Source organism: Cervus canadensis, chromosome 31 (assembly GCF_019320065.1).
Source record: "Cervus canadensis isolate Bull #8, Minnesota chromosome 31, ASM1932006v1, whole genome shotgun sequence".
Lineage (NCBI taxonomy): Eukaryota > Metazoa > Chordata > Mammalia > Artiodactyla > Cervidae > Cervus > Cervus canadensis.
Window position 1 is genome coordinate 34,933,272 of NC_057416.1, and position 20,987 is coordinate 34,954,258.

General features: G+C 54.2%; 1 protein-coding gene and 1 long non-coding RNA gene across 3 annotated transcripts in view; one reads left to right on the forward strand and one right to left on the reverse strand.

Annotated features, from left to right (window-relative positions):
* The window catches only part of IKBKB (inhibitor of nuclear factor kappa B kinase subunit beta), a 50,629-nt gene that overhangs the window by 19,820 nt on the left and 9,822 nt on the right, over positions 1–20,987 (forward strand). For both annotated transcript variants that reach the window (XM_043454697.1, XM_043454695.1), the window contains exons 6-13: positions 9,593–9,681; positions 10,733–10,822; positions 13,159–13,283; positions 16,653–16,760; positions 19,002–19,131; positions 19,373–19,567; positions 20,128–20,242; positions 20,838–20,961. In XM_043454697.1, the coding sequence (XP_043310632.1) occupies positions 9,593–9,681; positions 10,733–10,822; positions 13,159–13,283; positions 16,653–16,760; positions 19,002–19,131; positions 19,373–19,567; positions 20,128–20,242; positions 20,838–20,961 (976 nt within the window). The remainder of the gene's footprint in view (positions 1–9,592; positions 9,682–10,732; positions 10,823–13,158; positions 13,284–16,652; positions 16,761–19,001; positions 19,132–19,372; positions 19,568–20,127; positions 20,243–20,837; positions 20,962–20,987) is intronic.
* Positions 11,668–15,153, reverse strand: LOC122432638. Its single transcript, XR_006266906.1, has 3 exons — positions 15,017–15,153; positions 14,549–14,666; positions 11,668–11,787 (listed from the first exon to the last, which is right to left on the reverse strand). It is a non-coding gene; the product is annotated as an uncharacterized LOC122432638 (long non-coding RNA).

A 20,987-nucleotide genomic window follows, 5' to 3' on the forward strand; every position in this document is an offset into this window, starting at 1 on the left:
GTCATCAGGGAAGTCCCCTGTTACTTCTTAAGGGCAGCAGCTTTATTTGCTGTGAGACGGGCACATAACTCGCCTGGTGAGAAGCGTCAGGAGTCTAGGGCAGTTGCCCTGTGCTCGTCCTTCCTCTCTGCCCCCGCCCCCTGGGTGTGGGTTCACAGCACCCCTTTTGGAAAACCTCCACTGTCCTCAGTTGTGTGACCCAGGGCTGAGGTCCAGTGAGCCGGGCAGGTGGCTGTCTTCCAGGACGTCCCTCCCTGGAAGTGGCCGGCCTCGCTCAGACCACCGCCCTCGCTGCCTCCTGGATGCCATCCGGCTGCCTGATTGGGGGATTGCTGATAAGCTCAGATTGTCCTTTCTGTCCCTTTTCTGATCTGTGTACAAGATTCATGAAGTTTATTTTTCTTTTGCACAATGTCGTCATGGAGCCCGAGTTCAAAAGGGTTTCTGGGAGCTCCTCTCACATAACACTTTTGTATTCTGGAATGTTTCCTGAGCCTGTTTAGTTCCAGTTAGTCCCAGGGGCCGACCCACGTCCCTCTGTGGAGCTGCCCCACTGGTCCCTGCCAGGCTGACCGCAGATATGGCCGGAGCCCACCCCTGCCCACGGAGCAGGTACTTGGCGCGCCCTGGATGACGCCTCGTTCTTGTTGTTGTTCAGTCGCTCGGTCGTGTTCAGCTCTTGGTGACGCCACGGACTGCTGCCCACCAGGCTCTTCTGTCCTTCAGTATCTCCCAGAGTTTGCTCAGATTCATGTCCGTTGAGTCGGTGGTGCCATCCAGCCATCTCATCCTCTGCCGCCCTCTTCTCCTCCTGCCCTCAATCTTTCCCAGCATCAGGGTCTTTTCAAATGAGTCAGTTCTTTGCCTCAGGCGGCCAAAGTATTGGAGTTTCAGCTTCAGCATCAGTCCTTCCAGTGAACACCCAGGACTGATTTCCTTTAGGATGGGCTGGTTGGATCTCCTTGCAGTCCAAGGGACTCTCAAGAGTCTTCTCCGACACCACAGTTCAAAAGCATCAATTCTTTGGCGCTCAGCCTCCTCTGTGGTCCAGCTCTCACATCCATACAAGACCACTGGAAACACCATAGCTTTGACTGGCTGGTGACCTCTGCTTAGCTTTAACCTCTCCGGTGCCGCTGGTCTCCCAGAGATGCCCAGGCAGAGCAGCATCAGGATGATAGACACAGGCAGGAATTTCCCAGGGAGCTTCACGTTGCCCGAGACGGTCTTGCAGAGTGCACATGAGCAAGCGAGTGGACGCCCAGGAAGCCTGTGGGTGAGCCCATTTCCTGTGCCGGGACAGGCGGGCCTGTTGGAATGTTGCCCTTACGCTGCTGAGAGGTCTGGAGACAGGTGCTGAGGAAGCTGGAAGTGATCTGTCCTCCACATAAAGCGACCTTAAAATAGCTCAAGGAAGTTGTAACTCAGTGGACTCACTATCCTCTGGAAAACATTGCCATGTGTTTCCTTCTGCCGGCTGACAGCAAACTCCTGCCCGCTCTGGAGGCCTGGGTCTGTGCTGCCTGAAGGGTGGGGACTGCCCACGCCCAGGCCAGCCGGAAGGGACAGTGAGCGATCCCTGGGGCCCTCGTGGACCCTGGCTCTGCAGCGATCTTGGTTCTCCGGGCGGCCGGGGGGTCGTGGGGACCCACCGCCCTGTCCTCGAGCCTCGGGGGCCCCCGCTCACTGTTGCGTATGTGCTCAGCTCTGAGCCACTGTCGGTCCCCGGCGGAGCGTCTCCTCGCAGGGGTCCAGCCCGTCCACCTCACAGGACGGGGAGGGCTCCGGAGGGAGCACAGGGCTTTCGGGAGTCAGGGCCCGGGGCTCTGCTCTGATTTCTTTCACTGTGGCTTTACTTGCTTCTTCTGTTGAATACCTGCATTCTGATTGCACTGCTGATTGTCCTGAAAGGTGACTACCGGATCTCAGAAATTCAGCTTATTTATGTATAGAGTACCTGGAAAATCGTTAAGTAAGCAGGTTTAACGAACATAATCAGAATAAAAGCGCTGCTCTCAGTCCTGGCCTTCCCCACTCCCCCGGCTCTGCCTCCTCGTTCAGGGACCTTTCCTCTCTAGGAGACCAAGGTGACTTTCTGGTCCTGCATGTCCTCGGCTTGAAATGAGCGCTTGGACTGGGTGAGCCCCAGGGTCCCTTCTAACTCTTGAGTGTTGCATTTTTGCTGTTTGGGTTCTGATTTTCAGAAAGGCCGCCTGGAATGTCTGTGACGTTCGCCGTGCCGCCCCAGCCTGATGGCTCCCAGGGTCCCCTGGCCTCTCTCTTCCTGCATCCTCTTCTCCCTGGAGCTTCGTCTCGATGCTGTCTTGTCTGTCCCTGCCCCAGCCTGTGTGTCCCGCTCTGTGCCTGGTGACCACCCGCTGCTTCCAGTATTCCGTGTGCCAGGTCTCTCTCACCAATCTTTATCCACTGAATATTCTCCCGGGTCTGTGTGTTCAACCCTGACCTCCATCCTCAGCTCCGTATTCACGTCTCCATGGTGCTCCTCCCCAAGTCACTTCCAAGATGAAGTCCTCGACGTCCTCCTTAAACCCGATCCCTTCCTGACGTCCTCTGCCTCGTCCCTGGCCCCGTCTTCCTGCCAGTCACCCAGACGCGGGTGCCGACTTTGAATCTCGTCTCTTCTCAGAATCTGCCCCTCTTCCCACCCCGCGTCCCCCGTGTGAAGTCTCCCGTCTTTTCTTTCATGTGTACACCCCGCTTTCCCTTCCTGTGCCCACTGCCTCCACTCATTAAGAGTCGTCCTAGCACCTCACTCTCCTGGGCGCCTGTTCCCGTTGACTGATCCCTCTCTCGTGCTTCTGAGAGGACACGTCCATCACAATCCCCTGCTGGGTCAAGGCCAAACCTCGTAGCCTCCCGTCTCTCCTGATTCACTGTAGCCCACTTCAAAACCCGCTCTTCGATCCCCTCGTGAGCCTCTGCCCATGCACGCCTTTCAGAATGCCGCTCCGGCCCCTCCCCCTGGTCTGCCCCTCCGTGGGGACCACCCTGGCCCAGCGAGCACAGCGGGCCTCTCGCTCGGATTCTTCTGCCCTCATGGCCTCCTCCACCCAGTACTCCACTCAGGCATGGCCTCTGCCTGTCCTCAACAGTAAGGACTGACCTTTGGGCTTGAGACCCATAGATCAGACTCAGTTCTCTGTTCAGTCACTCGGGCGTGTCCGACTCTCTGTGACCCCATGGACTGCAGCACTCCAGGCCTCCCTGTCCATCACCAACTCCTGGAGCTTGCTCAAACTCATGTCCATCGAGTTGGTGATGCCATCCAACCATCTCATCCTCTGTCGTCCCCTTCTCCTCCCACCTTCAGTCTTTCCCAGCATCAGGGTGTTTTCCAAGGAGTCAGTTCTTTGCATCAGGTGGCCAAAGTATTGGTGTTTCAGCTTCAGCATCAGTCCTTCCAATGAGTATTCAGGACTGATTTCCTTAGGATTCCTTTAGGATATGAGCCATGCCGTGTAGACCAGATTATTTGTGCAGCAAGTGAAGGAAATGGTGTGATCCAGCAGCACATTTTTGACAGCACCAGCCACACAGAAGACACTTGTTCAGGACGGCGGGGTGAAGAGAGGGTGACTCTGCACTTCCCTCTCAGCCCTGGCAGCACCGCCCTGCTACCTCGCTCGTGAGTCACAGGCTCTCCTTTAGCCAAGGACCCATTAGAGGGGCTGGATCTCCCGCCACGCGTCTGCACTTGGCCTTCCAGCCCTCTTGCTTGGAAAGCCCAGTGACCTCAGAGCGACTGGCGCTCAGTAGCTCACAGCCAGCTTCTACCGAGTGAACGAACGTTCTCTTGCCCTTCTCCGTCACGGGGACTTACGCCGCCGTCTGCTGACTGTCTTTTCTGTCTTCTAGTCTGCGTGTCAGCCTGCTGGTCCATGATCTTTTTTTTTTAAGCCTTAAGAACTTTTTTTTTTTTTTTTTTTTTTTTGCCTTAAGAACTTTTTATTTTATTTATCTACTTATCTTTGGCTGCGCTGGGTCTGCATTGCTGTGGCAGGCTTTTCTCCGGTTGCAGCGAGTCAGGGCCCCTCTGCGTTGCGGGGCGCGGGCTGGTCCCTGCGGGGGCCTCTCTTCTTGCAGAGCGCGGGCTCTAGGCCCACGGGCTCAGTCAGTTGTGGTGCATGGGCTCGGTTGCTCCACGGCACGTGGATTCTTCCTGGACCAGGGATCGAACCTGTGTCCCCTGCACTGGCAGGCGGGTTCTTTAACCATTGGACCACCCGGAGCGTCCCTGGTCCATCGATGTTTGCACGTCTTCCCCGCGGCGTGAGGGTCGCGGTCGTCCCGAGCAGGCGACCCTCAGGAGAGCTCAGTGGTCCCTTTCAGCTCAGGGTGTGGTCAGTAGGCTTCATGGACACAGTCCTCACTCAGCCGCTTTTCTGATGGCAATCTCGCTGGTCCCGTCTGTTCCCTCATCTCTGGAGCGTGGTTTGGGATTCTGGCTCATCAGTGACAACTCAGGAGCATCACAGTCTGCAGTTATATGTCCGTGTCTCCCTCATGAGCCAGCGGGAAGCTGGACTCCAAGACCTGGGTGCCGTTCCCGCCAAGGGCCCAGGAGGGGACGGTGCTTGACACAGACCCCACCCCGAGCCGCGTCCGCCTGAGGAGATGCCGCTATGTGTGGTAAACTTCACACACAGTGCCGCTTGGCGCCTCTTTCCTGTCACTGGAACATGGGAACACGGGGCCCATAGGCTTTCCTGCTGGGTGGGCCACTTTTCCAGTTTTATACGCACGCGGTACCTCTGCGGTGAGGGGCTTCGATTTTTAAGAAAGTTTCAGACACACAGGTATTTCTTTTTTCCATCTCAGAGTCTCATGTTCCATCTAATTCAAGTCAAATTAAGTTCTCTTGCCTTGAGAAAACTCTGATTCAGGACACTGCCCCCCGCGGTCCTGTTCCTGTTCCATTACATCAGCCACCATCAGACCGAACTGAGCCTCTCAAGGTCTGATCCTGGGAGGGGCGCTGTCACCGAGCCCTTGCCTGTCAACGTTTTGACCATTTCACTCAGTGTAAGAAACATATGGGATTGTCAATATATACATAGTCAATATGTATATATAGTGTGTATATATATACACACATATAGTGTACATGGGCTTCCCTGGGGGCTCAGAGGTTAAAGCATCTGCCTGCAATGCGGGAGACCCGGGTTCGATCCCTGGGTCGGGAAGACCCCCTGGAGAAGGCAGTGGCAACCCACTCCAGTGTTCTTGCCTGGAGAATCCCATGGACGGAGGAGCCTGGTGGCTACAGCCCACGGGGTCACAGAGAGTCAGACATGACTGAGCGACTTCACTTTCACTTTATAGTGTACATATGTATATAGTACATGGTGTGTATATGTATATAGTGTGTATATATATATACACGCACTATATATATATATGTATATATATATATATATAGGATTGTCTAATTCCAGATTTGATTAAGTTGACAAAAAGTATTTGAAAATGAGTGACTTCCCGAAATGAGAGCTGAGGTGTGTTATATGCAGTGGCTTCAGCATAAAGAGAGCCCGCTGGTAACAGGGTCACCGGCTGGGTCACCGGCTTGCCCTCCGTCCTCCCTAAAGACCCGGGCACGACTCTCGAGCGTCGTGGCATCGAGCGGTGCCCTCCATCTGATGTGAGTGCTCTGCTTCCCCAGGGGCTTCTCAGGGCATCTCCCCGCTCGTCCTACCCCACATCACTCTCAGTGAGACGTTCACGCCTAGAGTCAGAGGCCTTGCATTCCTGCTTGTTCACACTACTGTGAGTCTCAATGTTCACGTATCCTGGTCTTGGACAGATGGACCCCCGCCTTTCTGTGAGAGCCCCTGAGGCTCATGTCACACAGCCACACAGGCCTTGGGGACTCGGAGGCTGAGCAGACACACCCCGTCTTCCCCCACGGGTGCTCCCCGCCGGCCGTGAGTTCACGTGAGGGGAGATGGCGTCCTCGTGTGCAGGGTCGTGCCCAGGCGGTTATCAGAGCCTGTTTTCACACTGTGCTTTGTGAAGCAGTAAAGTCAGTAAAACAAAAATGAAAGTGCTGGTGAGAAGCACCAGTCTGGTTTTTTTTTTTTTGGCCACACCCCATGGTACGGGAGATCTCAGTTCCCCGACCAGGGATGGAACCCGTGCCCCCTGCAGTGGACGGGCGTCTTAACCATGGCCATGATGGCCAGGGAAGTCCCCCAGCAGAACAAGATGGGTGGCCCATGGGGTGTACCCTCTGAGAGCAGTGGGCATGTTGCTTCATCTGGACGTTCGTTGGACCTAAGCCAATCTGCTGTGCCCAGTTGTGAAAGCAAAGAAGAAGAGGGAGCAAGTGTGAAATGTCGAAACTCTACGGTCAAATGCTGGATTTTAAGGGCAGATTCAGTGAGAGGTTTTGCGATTTCACTTAATGTGCGCTGGAACGCCCCGAGAAGGTGGAAGTTGGGTGTTTAACTCTCAGGGGTTTCCCTGTGTTTTCAGAAAACACTCAGCATGAAAAGTCTTTACACAGCACATCTGGTCCCTTGGGTTCTGGAAGGCTGTCTCTTCCCCCTGGGGGTGCACCCCTTCCCTACTGCGCCCTGGCCCAGCACCCTTTAGGAGACTTCTCTTAGTGGTGTTATCACTTTTGCTTTTGACCTCTTATTGCCTCGAATAAAAAAAGAGGTTCATGCCCCTACCCCATTGACATCCCTCTGAATCAGGTAATAGAAGCGTAAATAATCTTTAGTAATTGCCAGTTATACTGTGGATTTCCCATCATTCGTTCAGCCGTTCCCTGATTGGTGACTTTTCATTACTCTCTAATGATTTCACTTGACTCTGTGCAGTCCGCACCCGTATCTGTACGTGAGGGTGCTGTTGACTTTGTAAGCCGGATTGCCAGAGGCAGAAACAGAGGGTCCGACGACATGCGCTTCTTAAGATTGAATCGCTTTTGCCACATTTCTTTCCCCCAATTGCACAGCAGTTATTACTCCTTCCGGCGATATAGGGAGTGCCTTTTACGTCTCATCTGAGATTCCTTCCAGTTGAAGAAGTGAAAAGGCATTTTGTTGTTCCTTTCGTGTGTACTTTGTGGACGGCCAGTGAGCTTGAGCGACTTTTTAGGTGATTGCATAATTCTTTGTGGTCTGTGTTTCATTTCTATTCCTATAAGTTACCCCTTCACGTGTTCTTTGCCAATTTTTCTAGGGGTTTGCTTGCTTTGTTTGTGTATTAGAGTGGTCTTTTCTTTCTTAAATCACTAATGACTCAGTTCTGTTGATAGTAGATAATACCATTTTTAAGTGTACCTAACCTTGGAAAATAAAAACATAGTCATCTTCTCTTGAACGCCATCCTCAGTCTTTATCCACAATTCTGCTGGCCTGAAGCTGAAACCCTGTGAAGCACCTATCTAACCCACTTCTTTGTTTTCTTTTATGTTCCTTTAAGGTAAAAAAATGCATTTTTTTCTTTAGAAAAGTAACACAACATTATGATTTTGAAAATAGTAGTGTTGCTTCCCTAATACCTGGGTTGCTTTCTTATTGGTTCGTAGGAGTTTTTGTCTGTAAATACATGCTTTTTGGCATATGTGTTACAGATATTTTTCTTCCCCTTTTTTGGTCTTTTGCTCTTTGTATAGTATCTTTTGCCATAAATTTTTCTTTCTTTCTTTTAAATTGAAGTATAGTTGATTTAAAGCATTTCAAGTGTATAGCAGAGTGATGCAGTTATATATATGTGTGTGTGTGTGTGTGTGTGTATTTTTCATTCTTTTCCATTCTAGTTTATTACAAGATACTGAATATAATTCTGTGTGCTATACAGTAGGTCCTTGTCGATTACCTGTTTTATGTACTGTGGTGAGTGTTTATTAATCTCAGACTCCTAATTTATCCCTCCCTTCTTCCCCTTTTGTAACCATAAGCTTGTTTTCCCTGTCTATGAGTCTATTTCTGTTTGCATAGAAGTTCACTTGTATCAGTTTCTTTTAGATTCCACAGGTAAGTGATAACCATGTGATATTTATCTTTGTCTGGTTTGTTTCACTTACTGTGATAATCTCAGGGTCCATCCATGTGGCTGCAAGGCATTATTTCATTATTTTTTATGGCTGAGTAACATTCCATTGTACACATACCAGCATCTTTTGCGACCCTTTGTCTGTTAATGGACATTTAGGTTGCTTCCCTGTTTTGGCTGTTGTGAATAGCACTTCAGTGAACGTAGTGGTGCAGGTATCTTTCTGAATTAGAGTTTTATTAGAGTAATATGTGATTCCCCTGGTAACTTGATTTTTAGTTGTTTAAGGACCCTCGATACTCTCTTCTCTAGTGGCCATAAACTTTTAAAACCTCTTTGTGTTTTTTTTTTGGCTTTTTTTTTATGCCATATCATTTTCCTCCCATGACGCTATATATTTTTTTCTTGCTAAATTTATCCTGTGGTGTTTTAGAATTTTTGCTGCTAGTGTGAATGGAATTTTTTTTTTTCCTTTCAGCTGGATCTATGACAGGGACAAAAGCTGTTGATTTGTATCTACTTGTTTTGCTTCCAGACAGCTTACTATGTTTCCCCCAGTTTTTAGTCTGTTCAGTCTTCTCGGCTTATTTGAGTCAGATCATTTCCAGATAAAGATCATTTTATCTTTCCAATACTTCCTTGTTTCTTTCATCTGTGGTACATACAGGTTGTTAGGGCTTCTGCTAAAACCTCTCTTAGGGTAAAAACCGCATCCTGATGGGCGTCTGAGCCTTGGCCGTGCTGGGTCATGGGGTCACATTTGCTCTTCATAGCCGAGGCTGTGGTAGCGAGTGAGCCGGGTGATGTGGGCTGCTTCCTTGTCAGCTAGAGTCTGAGCCCTTTAAAGCTGGGAACCACGTCCTCCCTTATTTCACGGCCCTCAGAGCCCAGCAGAGGACGGGGCACACGGCAGATGCACGCTGGACCGGCAGATGTATTGAAGGCGCTCCCCACTGTCCCCTTCTAGGCCCCCCACCCTACTTCTTCCCCAGAGGCAGCTCTGCCCTGCGTCCTCTGCATCTGATGACCAAGTGCTGTCTGCCCAGAGGGCCCGTCTCCCTTGCCCACGCTGCAGAAGTTACTTTTCGAGCCTCTAGGCCAGAGAAGGTCCCCGTCTCAAAGTTAGTCATCACCACCTAGAGGGCTTGGTAAAGAGCAGACAGCGGGGTAACCCCCCCGCTTTCCGACTCAGTCCACCTGGGGCAGGACCCGAGGGTCTGGTGTTTCTGTGAACCAAGTCTGATGCTGCAGGAATGGGCAGTGCCATTTGAGAATTGCTGCTCGAGACTGGAGGTGGTGACCTCGTGGATGGAAGGCTCGGAGTTCTTTGCGTGAACCAGGCAGATCCTGGTGCTGGCCCCAGTTCTGCTCACATAGCCAGGTCCCCCTCCCTTCACCTGCGGGGCGTCTGTGGGCCTGTCCTCCCCCCCCACCGCGAGCCCCTGCACGGACTTGGGGTGTGCGTCCGGGACACGCGATAACCATCTTTCACTGGGGAGGCAAATGCCGAGTGAAAGGCATTGTCCGGGCTTAACGGGAACCCGCCCCCCTTTGCACCCTCTCTCAGCCTCTGCGCTTCGATACCTTCACGAGAACAGAATCATCCATCGGGATCTGAAGCCAGAGAACATCGTCCTGCAGCAAGGGGAACAGAGAGTGAGTGACCCCGCGGGCCAGCCTCGGGGAGGGGTGGGCGAGCGCGGGCCGAGCAGCTGGGGGCAGGCAGCGGGCGCGAGGAGTGCGCTCTGTGGGTCTGCTTACGTTTGGGTTTCCTTGCTCACGTATTTGCTTTGATTCTCTGGGAGCGCTCTTTGAATCAAAACAAAATCGGGTGAAAAGTTCAGGCTCACAGATTGATGCCAATTTGAATGGACCACATTGTTAACTGTCCCAAGTTGCAGGAATCTGATAAGAAAAATAATGTTTGTCTTCCAACTGCCACCCCCCCCCACCCCCGCCCCAGCCTTTGGGCCTCACACTTCTTGGAAACGGACTATTTTTGTTTCCCATTTGTTTGGGAGCCTCAGCTTTTGAAGCTCACAGGGAATCCAGCTGTAGGTGGGTTCTGGACGTGGCCGAAAGGATGTATTTGGAGCTGGCCTGGTCCAGCCTGCCGTTTTCCCAGAGCTCTCGGGGGCCCCCCCGCTCAGGTGTGGGGTCACCTCCCCGCAGGGCTGGGCCGTGTTTGTTCAGCTGGGTGGGGAGCAGGGCTCAGAAGAGTGGAATGCAGCTGCTCAGCCGTGGGCCGCCTGATCTCTCCCCCGTGGCTTCCGTCAGCATCCCGGCGTAACCCACGCCCGTCCTAGCCCTCACCTCTGCCCCTGTTCACACTCATTCCCGGCAGTCCATCGGAGGTTTGAGAATTTAAGGTGTTTACTGAGAAGGAACCCTGCCTGGTCCTTCGCGTCACGTCAAGTCCGGGGTTCGCAATCCTGACGGCTGGTGTGTGGTCTCCTAATTCTGACCTTCCTCTAGCAAGTGATTGCCGGGCAAGGGAGGACACGCGCCTGGCATTTTTACAGTTTTCTTTTGCCTGAACCTACCGCATCTAGGCATTCTGCGTATTCGGCGGTCCTGAGGAGCTTAGGGTCTTGGAACTGGGAATTCAGAGATGCACCCTCTGCTCCGGCGAGGCGTTGAGGATTCTTGAAGGACAGTGGACTCTCATAACCCTCAGATGTCTCCCCCTCCCTGTGTTTTCTTTCAGTTAATACACAAAATTATTGATCTGGGATACGCCAAGGAGCTGGACCAGGGCAGCCTCTGCACTTCCTTCGTGGGGACCCTGCAGTACCTGGTAAGAGGCGGGGTTCCCGGCTCCGCGCGTCAGCCTCTCGGGAGGCCGTGGCCGCGGGGCCCTGCTTCCTCCCTGGCCTGCATCTGAGCTTGCCAGCTCTCTGGATGATTCCTGGATGCACAGGAAACACGCTGGTGTGTGAGGTCAGACTCCTCATCCTCCCAGAGGCCCTGTGGAGGGACACGGTCATCCTCTTGTGTCTAAAGGGCTCGGTTCCTGGGCCGGCGCGTATCCCGTAACCCTCCTGTGATGCCATGTTTTGACCCAGAGAGTTTAAACCAGGTTCCCGCTGCCCTAGAGGGGCCTCTGTTCCCACGCAGAATCTCAGGGGCCACGAGGAAAGGGCTGGCTTCCAGCTCCCACCCTTTCTTTTTCTTATTTGGTTGGAATATTGTGGTTCTATTTGAGTCCCCCATTCATCCAAGAAATACTGATCAGCTGTAGTTTTTCTTTTTACGTTTTATTTTTTGGGGGGAGGGGAACCACATTGCATGTGCATATATTTAAGGTTTTTTAAAAAAAAATTATTTAATTGGAAGATAATTGCTTTACGACACTGTGATGGTTTTTGCCGCACATCAGTATGAATCAGCCACAGGCATACACGTGTGCCCCTGCATCCTGAGTCCCCCGCCCACCTGCCTGCCTCCCTACCCCATCTAGGGTGCTGCCTCTGGGTGCCCTGCTTCATACATCAAACTTGTACTTAAATATATTTCTTTCTTATGCTAAGAAAGCCACTTTAAATGGAACCCAGTGCTTCCCAAACTTATTTTTCCTGGAAGCTCTTCCTCACTTCCTGCAGATGTGCTGCAAGTGTCCTTCTATGACCTGGTGTTGGACCTGGAGGGTGAGAGGGTCCAGGGGCTGGGGGATGAAGACGGAGTTCCAGGCAGGGGGGCAGGAGGCATCCGGAAGGCATGGCCGGAACCAGAGAAGGAGGAGGAAGACCTCTCAAGTTGAGGCTGGAGAGAGGGGCAGGGGACAGATCATTCAGAGCCTCGCTGGCTGCGTTAGAGATTCCAGACTTTATCCTGAAACCTCTGGAGAGACGGTGAAGGCCCTTAAGCATGAGAGGAATCTGGTTTACCTTCGAAGAGACCATACTTGGCAAAATGCAGAGGGTGACTTGCAGGCAGTGGGCAAGTGGTATGGAGGCCGTTGGGGTGGGCTAGTCTGAGCTGGTGGGTAGCCGTGAGGATGTAGAGGACAGCTCAAGAAGTGCCTGAAAGAGGGGCATCCCTGGGGGTCCAGTGGTTAGGACTCCACACTTTCATCACCAGGGGCCAGAGTTTGATCCCTGGTCGGGGAACTAAGATCCCACAAGCCACGCAGTGTGGCAAAAAAGAAACATAAGCAAACAAACAAATAACAACAACAAAAAAACAAGGCCTGGATCAGGCTCAGCAGGACTTAGTGGTAGATTGCATGCAAATGATGATCAGGAAATGTGGCCTGAATAACAGAGTCTGCAGTTTATAAAAGAAAAACGAAAGTTGAAAGCCACTGGGCTTCATGAGCTTAAATAGCCTACCCAGGTCTTACAGAAAAACGAGAAAAAGCAGTCATTGAGGTCCTTGTGATTGCATCCACACTTCCCACTAACCCCCACTGGGCAGTGGACGCTGTTCTTTTATCCCCTGCTCTGGGGGGTAGAGGTTTCAGGCTGAGGACCCGGGGCTGTGACTTAGCATCTGTGCCCACAGAGCCGGATCCTGGGGGTCCCGCCCTGTGTCCTCTGGACCCCTTGTCGGCTCAGCAGCAGTGAATGCAGGGCCCGAGCTCTGACCACTCGGGGGGCCAAAACGTCTGTCCAGAGCCAGACACAGAGGCCGAGCTGACCTTCCCACACCTCTCCTCCGGGCTTGTGGGACGTCTGCCCTCAGGCACCCTGAGCCGGCCCCACCCCGCCTGTGCTGGGAAGCTTCCTGTCACCCCAGCCTGACTGCTCGAGCAGCTGGCCTTTCCTGCCCAACTGTAGCATTCTGTCCCATCGTGGACCGTGGACCGCTTTAGGGGACTGGCCGGCATTCGTTGCATACGCTGCGCCCGGGTTTGTGTGGCCTGGATCACTTCCCCTTGTGGCCCTGCCCAGCGCCTGGGAGAAACGTGCACAGCACACCTCAGCCCCCACCGCACCCCCGCAGGCCCTTGTCTCAGCCCCAGGATGGAATGAGATCCAGGGAGAGTCTAGGTACCACCTGCCCGACTGGTGGTCGCCTCCTCCCTCAGAGCAGGTCCAGGGAGCGTGGGGCAGATGAGAATGCTGGGCGCCCCCCACTGTGGTGGCCCCTCAGCGGGCTCAGCTCAGGTGTGCGCCACCCCCCTCCCTGCAGGCCCCCGAGCTGCTGGAGCAGCAGAAGTACACGGTGACCGTGGACTACTGGAGCTTCGGCACCTTGGCCTTCGAGTGCATCACCGGCTTCCGGCCTTTCCTGCCCAACTGGCAGCCGGTGCAGTGGTGAGTGAGGCCCAGGCCCGCCGCCCGGGAGGGTGTCCCCCATCTTTGTCAGACATCGCCTCACCTTCCCGGTCTCATGGGGTGCCCCGCACTGGGCCTGAGACGCCTGTGATCTGTCACCCCGAGGAAGTCCTATCGGGACCCGGTGTGTGCACAGTCTGAGCTCCTAAAGCCTGGAGAGATGGAGTGTTAAGTGTTGGCCTGGATCCTGCACCTCAACAGCCTTAAATCCAGTCTGTGTAAATGACTGCTCTGTGCGGGGCAGGAGGCCAGTGTGTTTGCAGAGTGTGTGTGGGGGGTGGTGCACGCCTATGCCAGCAACACGCTCTGTTGGTAAACAAGCAAAGGGCCTGTTCATGTGACAGATAATGAGATGTGTGTATACGAAAGTTTATCGTTGACAAATGTTACTGCACCTCAGTACAAACTTTTTTCTTTTTTACATATGGTAATATACACATTTTTTTTTTTAATGGTAATATACATGTTTCAATGCTATTCTCTCATATCGTCCCACCCTCGCCTTCTCCGAGTCCAATAGTCTGTTCTTGAAATCTGTGTTTCTTTTGCTGCTTTGCATATAGGATCATTACCGTCATTCTAAATTCCATATATATGCATTAATATACTGTATTGGTAAAAGAATGAAACTAGAACACTTTCTAACACCATACACAAAAATAAACTCAAAATGGATTAAAGATCTAAACGTAAGACCAGAAACTATGAAATTTGATTTTAAAAGCATCAGACAGTGGCTTAAAATGTGAGCCGAGTACACTGCCAAAAAGATATTTTCTAATAAGGAATATGATTAAGGTTTTTAAAATTACTATGTATTTTTAAACTTTTCTTCTAATTGTAATATTAATATGTGTTTCATTATATACTTTTATGTATCATAAAATCATTACTGAAATGCATCGTTTAAAAGTTAATGTTCCCTTCAACCAATGAGGGTTCATTCACAATGATTCCTCGAGGGACCACACGCTAACTGAAACGATAGTACCATTGTCCAGAATTTTTTATCTCTAGCTTTAGTGTTTGGAGCAGTGCTGAGTTCATGGGGTTCATCCTTCAGAAAGCCAGAAGAGTGAGAAGTCACCCCACACCACCTGCTTGGTCCATGCCCCCCCCCCACCCCAGCACAGATGCCTGGCGCTGTTGGCTTTGGGTCCGTCTCCAGGGATGTTCTGTACATCCACAAGCGAGCGGGCATCTGTCTGTCCGCTAGCTCATTTGTGGATTTCGCCCCTTCTCACCTCATTGATGACACTGCAGCCATGTTGCCCTGGGAGTGCTCCTCCAGGGTTTTTACACTGAGAACTTCCTCCGGCCACCACTAACATCTCTCCATCTCCAGACTCTTCTTCTGTGTGCCTGTGTTTGTTCAAAAAACAAAGTAGGTTACCATATGTACTCTCATAGAACCTGCCTTTCACACGTAACTGAAACAACTCGTTGTAGGGAAATCCTGGTCCATCCACAGTTATTTCCCTGGGATAAGTTCCTAGAAGTGGGATCAACATACCAAAGATCGTGCACATGTTCAAGGTTTTTGGTTTTTACTAACAACGTGCTGCACAGTTTGTATAAATAACATTTCCACCAGGAACATGCAGAGGTCCCCCCACCCCCACTCTGGGGCAGCACTGGCTGATGTCACGTTTCTCAGTATCTTTCTGGAAGTACCAAAAACACGGACTTTCTCAAAGGACACAGGCACTTACATCATGAGAATGTTTGTCTGTAAGACCAAGACGTAGCCTTTGAAATCCGTTCAAGAAGACTAGCTTTCCGTGACGCAGGCCAGTTTGGTCACCGTTCACACACCAGACACTGGAAAAGACCCAGGCTCAGTCTCCGCGCCCGAGGGGCCCGGTGACGTGGCGGAGGGCGCCCTCCCGTGGGGACTGACGGTGCTGACGTAGCTCCTTGTGTTACAGTCACACCGCCTCATGCGACCGTCAGGACAGCAACTGTAAACTGTCTGCACGTGCGTTGTGTTTTTAACTCCCCGAGGGTTGACTGCAGTTCTCCCGTTCAATGTAGAGCATTTCCATCATTTATAGCAAGGTGAATCAGAATCCATCAGACCTAGAGGAAATACTGTTTGAAACCATCCCTGATGGCCTGGCCATCTGCAGAGCCAGCCTCCCTCACTTTGCCGGGAGGCCAGGTGACCACTTCCAAGCACACATCTCTGAAACCCGAGAGTTTGTGAGACGTACCTGTCTGGTCTGCCTGCAGTGCCTTAGGCAATTTGAACAATTTCGCTCTCATCTCAAACGGCAGGTAGATAGTAATTTCAGAACAAATGCAATTTGAGCTTTATTATCCCATCATAAAGGTGCTTTGAAGGACCAGTCTTGAAAGTACATTTTAGGACCAGCCTCAGCAGTAAGCATTTCACTTACTGTGTCCTTTTATTTAGCTGTGTAATTCCCCATGGACAAACTTGCGTTTCTATCAGAGCACCATCCCACCATGGGTAGTGACCGCCTGGCTTCCAGCAGGCGGTTCGAGCCCCACCCTGGCCCTTCCAGGCTCCGTGTGCTCCTCGTGGCTCAGTCTACCCCCGCTGCCAATGAGACTTCAGGCTGAAGCATCTTCTGTCTGAATCTCCAGCGTCTTTCTGGAAAGGAAGGATGCGGACATTCAGAGTAGAAAGAGCACCTGCCCTTGGATCCAAGTCCCTGGTTCTGTCTTTCTCTAGTTGTGTGACGTTGGGCTGGTCATTTCCTCACCTGGTGAGCGTGGGGGATGGAGGACTGAAAACCGCCTGCCCCACGGAGGTCTCCGGGCGGAGAAGGGTGCGTTCACTGTCAGCGCTTGATTCTCTGTGACGTGTTGTTCAGACTCCTGTCATCACGCTTGTCGCCGAGAACATGTGAAGCCAGTTTAAAATCTTTTTTCCTTAAACACTGTTTCAGATACATCAAAAGGGTCTCCCTAAGTTGGAAAACGTTAGCGCTTCACTCGCCTTCAGAAGTCAGGCATAGCCATTGCATTTAGAGGGAAGTACGTGGTGTGTGCAGATTTCACGTGAAGGAACCGTGGTGCGGACGTCCTGTCTTCATTCTTTGTGTTAGATGGAAAGTGAAAGAACGAGCAGGATGGGCCAGGGTGAGGTCAGGAGGCAGCAGTACAAGCCTGCAGGTTCCTGACTGTCAGGGCAGTACTGATGCCCTTCACCTCCCAAAGACGCGTCCCAGCGGGTTGCTGGGCTTCACAAGTGGTTCAGTAGCACCCCGGGGGATCCTGTCCAATTGTCAAGTGGAAGGTCACCATGTAAGGGGCTGTTGGGCGCCTGCTGACATCAGGGTCACTACACACAGCGTGACGGTCGGGTGTCCACGTCCACAGGCACTCCAAAGTCCGGCAGAAGAGCGAGATGGACATCGTGGTGAGTGAGGACCTGAACGGGGCCGTGAAGTTCTCCAGCTCGCTGCCGCACCCCAACAACCTCAACAGGTATGGCCCCGGCCCCCCTCCTCCTCCTCCTCCTGTCCTGCCTTTCTAAAGCCGGAGGTCAGGCCGACGTCCCCGGCAGCTGTGACCCCCGGTCCTGCCATCGTCCGTCTGGGTCTTAGCACGCCGTCCCCACCCTGCCCATCTGGAGTCACCTCCTCGGCTCCCAGCATCGCTTGCCGCCCTCCTCACCCGTGGTGGCTCTGCCTTGCCCGCGTCTGGACTCGCAGGGGGTTTATCTCCTGGTCAGACATAAGCCTCTGAAGGGTAGGGAATTGCCCCTTATCGCTCTTTGCCCATCCTCCTGAAGCCCAGCACTGTGTTTTTGTGAACAAATAAACCTTTGCATTTTGAACAGCATAGCGGTCTGGTCTCAGAGCCAGAATATGAGCCGTCAGGTCATCTTACCAGAACCGGGAGATGGTTCGGAAGACAGCAGCCAGCAGCCCCGTGGCCGAGGCGCGGCTCAGAGTTTCTATGAGTCTTTGGAGGACGGGGAGGGGGTCCCCTGTGGAGGAGCTGGGCTGGAACTTCCCGGAAGGATCTGGACCGATAGGCAGGGCGGGTGGGTGAAGAGGAAGGCTCTTCAAGGGGGAAAGACTTGGGGGCAGCCAGGGAGATGCAGCGGGTAGCGATGTTGGCCTCTGGAGGGCTTCTGTCGGGGGGCAGGGAGGAGTGCTGGGGGTGCCCAGCAGTGCGGGATGGACCCCTCAGATGCTTTCCAGGGAGCGACTGACAACGTGGATCGAATCCGCGATGCGGGAGGGGGCTGCTTAGCACCTGGAAAGCTGCCTGGAGGGTCTCGCACGGCCCTCTGCCCAGAGGCCCCCGACGGGAGTGTGTTTGCACAGATCTGGTGGGGGCGAGGGGGTCGAGCCCCCAAGCGATTCATCTTGTTAGGGGAAGGCTTACCCTTCCTCAGGGTGATTCAGCCTCAGGGATCACTTTAGCCCCATTGTGTGATGGTCATGTGGAGCGTGAGAAGCATATGTGCTTTTCGCTCCCCACGTGCGCCGAGAAGCTGGTGCTGGGCCTCACGCACATGCACGCACACACGTGGGACGGGAAGCTGGTGTTGGGCCTCGCACGCACGCACATGCACGCACACACGTGGGATGGGAAGCTGGTGCTGGGCCTCACGCACATGCACGCACATGGGACGGGAAGCTGGTGCTGGGCCTTACACATGCACGCGCGCACACATGCACGCACACACATGGGATGGGAAGCTAGTGTTGGGCCTCGCACTCACGCACATGCACGCACACACGTGGGATGGGAAGCTGGTGCTGGACTTCACACACGTGTGTACATGTGGGATGGAAAGCTGGTGCTGGGCCTCACGCACATGCACGCACACACATGGAACGGGAAGCTGGTGCTAGGCCTCACGCACATGCACGCACACACATGGAACGGGAAGCTGGTGCTGGGCCTCATGCACATGCATGCACACATGGAACGGGAATCTGGTGCTGGGCCTCACGCACGCACATGCACGCACACACGTGGGGCGGGAAGCTGGTGCTGGGCCTCACGCATGCACATGCACGCACACACGTGGGGCGGGAAGCTGGTGCTGGGCCTCACGCACGCACATGCACACACACACGTGGGGCGGGAAGCTGGCGCTGGGCCTCGCACATGCGCGTGGGCACACACACCGGACAGGAAGCTGGTGCTGGGCCTCGCACATGCGCGTGGGCACACACACCGGACAGGAAGCTGGTGCTGGGCCTCGCACATGCGCGTGGGCACACACACCGGACAGGAAGCTGGTGCTGGGCCTCGCACATGCGCGTGGGCACACACACCGGACAGGAAGCTGGTGCTGGGCCTCGCACATGCGCGTGGGCACACACACCGGACACATGCGCGTGGGGACAGGAAGCTGGTGCTGGGCCTCGTACATGCGCGTGGGAGCACACACATGGGACAGGAAGCTGGTGCTGGGCCTTGTACATGCGCGTGGGTGCACACACATGGGATGGGAAGCTGGTGCTGGGCCTTGCACGCGCGCATGCATGCACACACATGGGACAGGAAGCTGGCGCTGGGCCTTGTACACACGTGTGGGTGCACACACATGGGATGGGAAGCTGGTGCTGGGCCTTGCACGCGCGCGTACACATGTGACAGGAAGCTGGTGCTGGGCCTCACGCGCGTGTACACATGGGACAGGAAGCTGGCGCTGGGCCTTGCACACGCGCGTGGGCACACACACACACCCCCGCCCTCTCTCAGCGTCCTGGCCCAGCGGCTGGAGAAGTGGCTTCAGCTGATGCTGATGTGGCACCCGCGCCAGAGGGGCACCGACCCCGTCTACGGGCCCAACGGCTGCTTCAAGGCCCTGGACGACATCTTGAACTTGAAGGTGAGCCCGCGCCCGGTCCGCCCCAGGCCGTGGGCCCCCTGACCCCTGTGAGGGTGGGATGGGACCCTTGCTGACTGACGGGTCATGAGGCGCTCACTGGGGATGCACAGGAGGGGAGAGACCCTGGCCTGCAGACCCCAGGCGGGGCTCCCGAGAGGCCGGGCCAGCAGGCAGGCATCCCCGCCGAGCAGTGTCTCCCGTGGCCCTCCCGTGACCCCCCGTGACCCCCGGGTTGTTGCAGCTGCTTCACGTCCTGAACATGGTCACAGGCACCATGCACACGTACCCTGTGACTGAGGACGAGAGCCTGCAGAGTCTGAAGGCGCGCATCCGCCAGGACACTGGCATCCTCGAGGAGGACCAGGAGCTGCTGCAGGAGGCGGGGCTGGCCCTGATCCCCGACAAGCCCGCCGCGCAGTGCCTCTCAGACGGCAAGGTGAGCCCGGCCTCCTGCGGGCACCAGGCAGCCCGCCAGCCACACCACCGGGCAGGCGCCTGCCTGTTCCGAGGTGGGAACACGAGATCCCGCGGGCTTGGTGGGAGACACAGGTCGCCCCACGCTTTACCTGTTCCTTCCAGACCACTGGGCATGCCTTTTGCCCTTGCTGCCAAAGCGATGCTTCATTCTTCCACGTCACCCGGAACTGTTTCTGACCCCCCCGACATGTGCAGTACCGTGCTGACCGCTGCACAAAATGAGCTGCAAAGTTAACACAGGGGAAGAGGACCTGGACAGTAAAGGAGGTGGCAGGCATCTGAGTTACACAATAAAGACAGGGGATAGAGCAGAATGTACTACGCTGTAGATGAGGTGTGCATTCAAGTAATAAGCATAAAGGGCACAGCCAAGGACAGCAGAGGCCAGAGGTGCTGGGAGAGGCCTGGTGGGCGCCTGGCACATCCTGGCCCAGGATGCTCTGTAGTCTCCCCCATTTCTTGGGGGAGACGGTGGGGTGGGGGCCGCGAGACCTCATTTTGCCTCTGGTCCCTTTGCAGCTGAACGAGGGCCGCACGCTGGACATGGACCTCGTTTTCCTCTTTGACAACAGCAGGGTCGTCTATGAAAGCCAGGTCTCCCCACAGCCCCAGCCTGAAAGCGTCAGCTGCATCCGTAAGCACAGCCTGTTGTTTTAAAAATGGATCCCTTACAGCTCTCAGAACAGAGCTAGGAGGAGAGCCTTGGCCACCGGAGGGGTCCCCCAAGCAGGCGAGTCCACCCGGTCCTCAGACAGCCATCTTCAGTCGCACATGCAAGGAGCAGCCCCGCCAGAGGCAGGACAGGATGTCTTCAGCTAATTTCAGCCTCATCTAAACAGAGGACAGAGAAGATGGCCCATGGGCCGTTGACCTTGAATCGCAAAACCATTTTATTTTTGAAGTTGTCTTTGTATGTTAGTAATTAATACACACACGTGATACCAAAAGGCACAGTAGAATCATACAGTGAAGAGTAAGCCCCTGCGTGTCCCCAGTTTCCCAGGGAAGACTGCTGCCAGGCTCCTGGGTCTTCCTTCCAGGGTATTCTGTGCTTCTCTAAATTTGGATGTGTGTGTACAGCGGGGTGCAAAAGTGAGCAACACCCAACACCCAAGCAGGCCCAACACCCAAGGCGGTTGTGTAACAGCTGAGCCAGCGGGCTCCGGGGGCGGGCTGCCTGCGTCCACCGCAGGCACTGCGCCCTGACCGTCGCCTGTGTTTCCGTTCAGTGCAAGAGCCCAAGAGGAACCTCCCGTTCTTCCAGCTGCGGAAGGTGTGGGGCCAGGTCTGGCACAGCATCCAGGCACTGAAGGAAGACTGCAGCCGCCTGCAGCAGGGCCAGCGCGCAGCCATGTAGGTGCCCAGAGCACCTGGTGGCC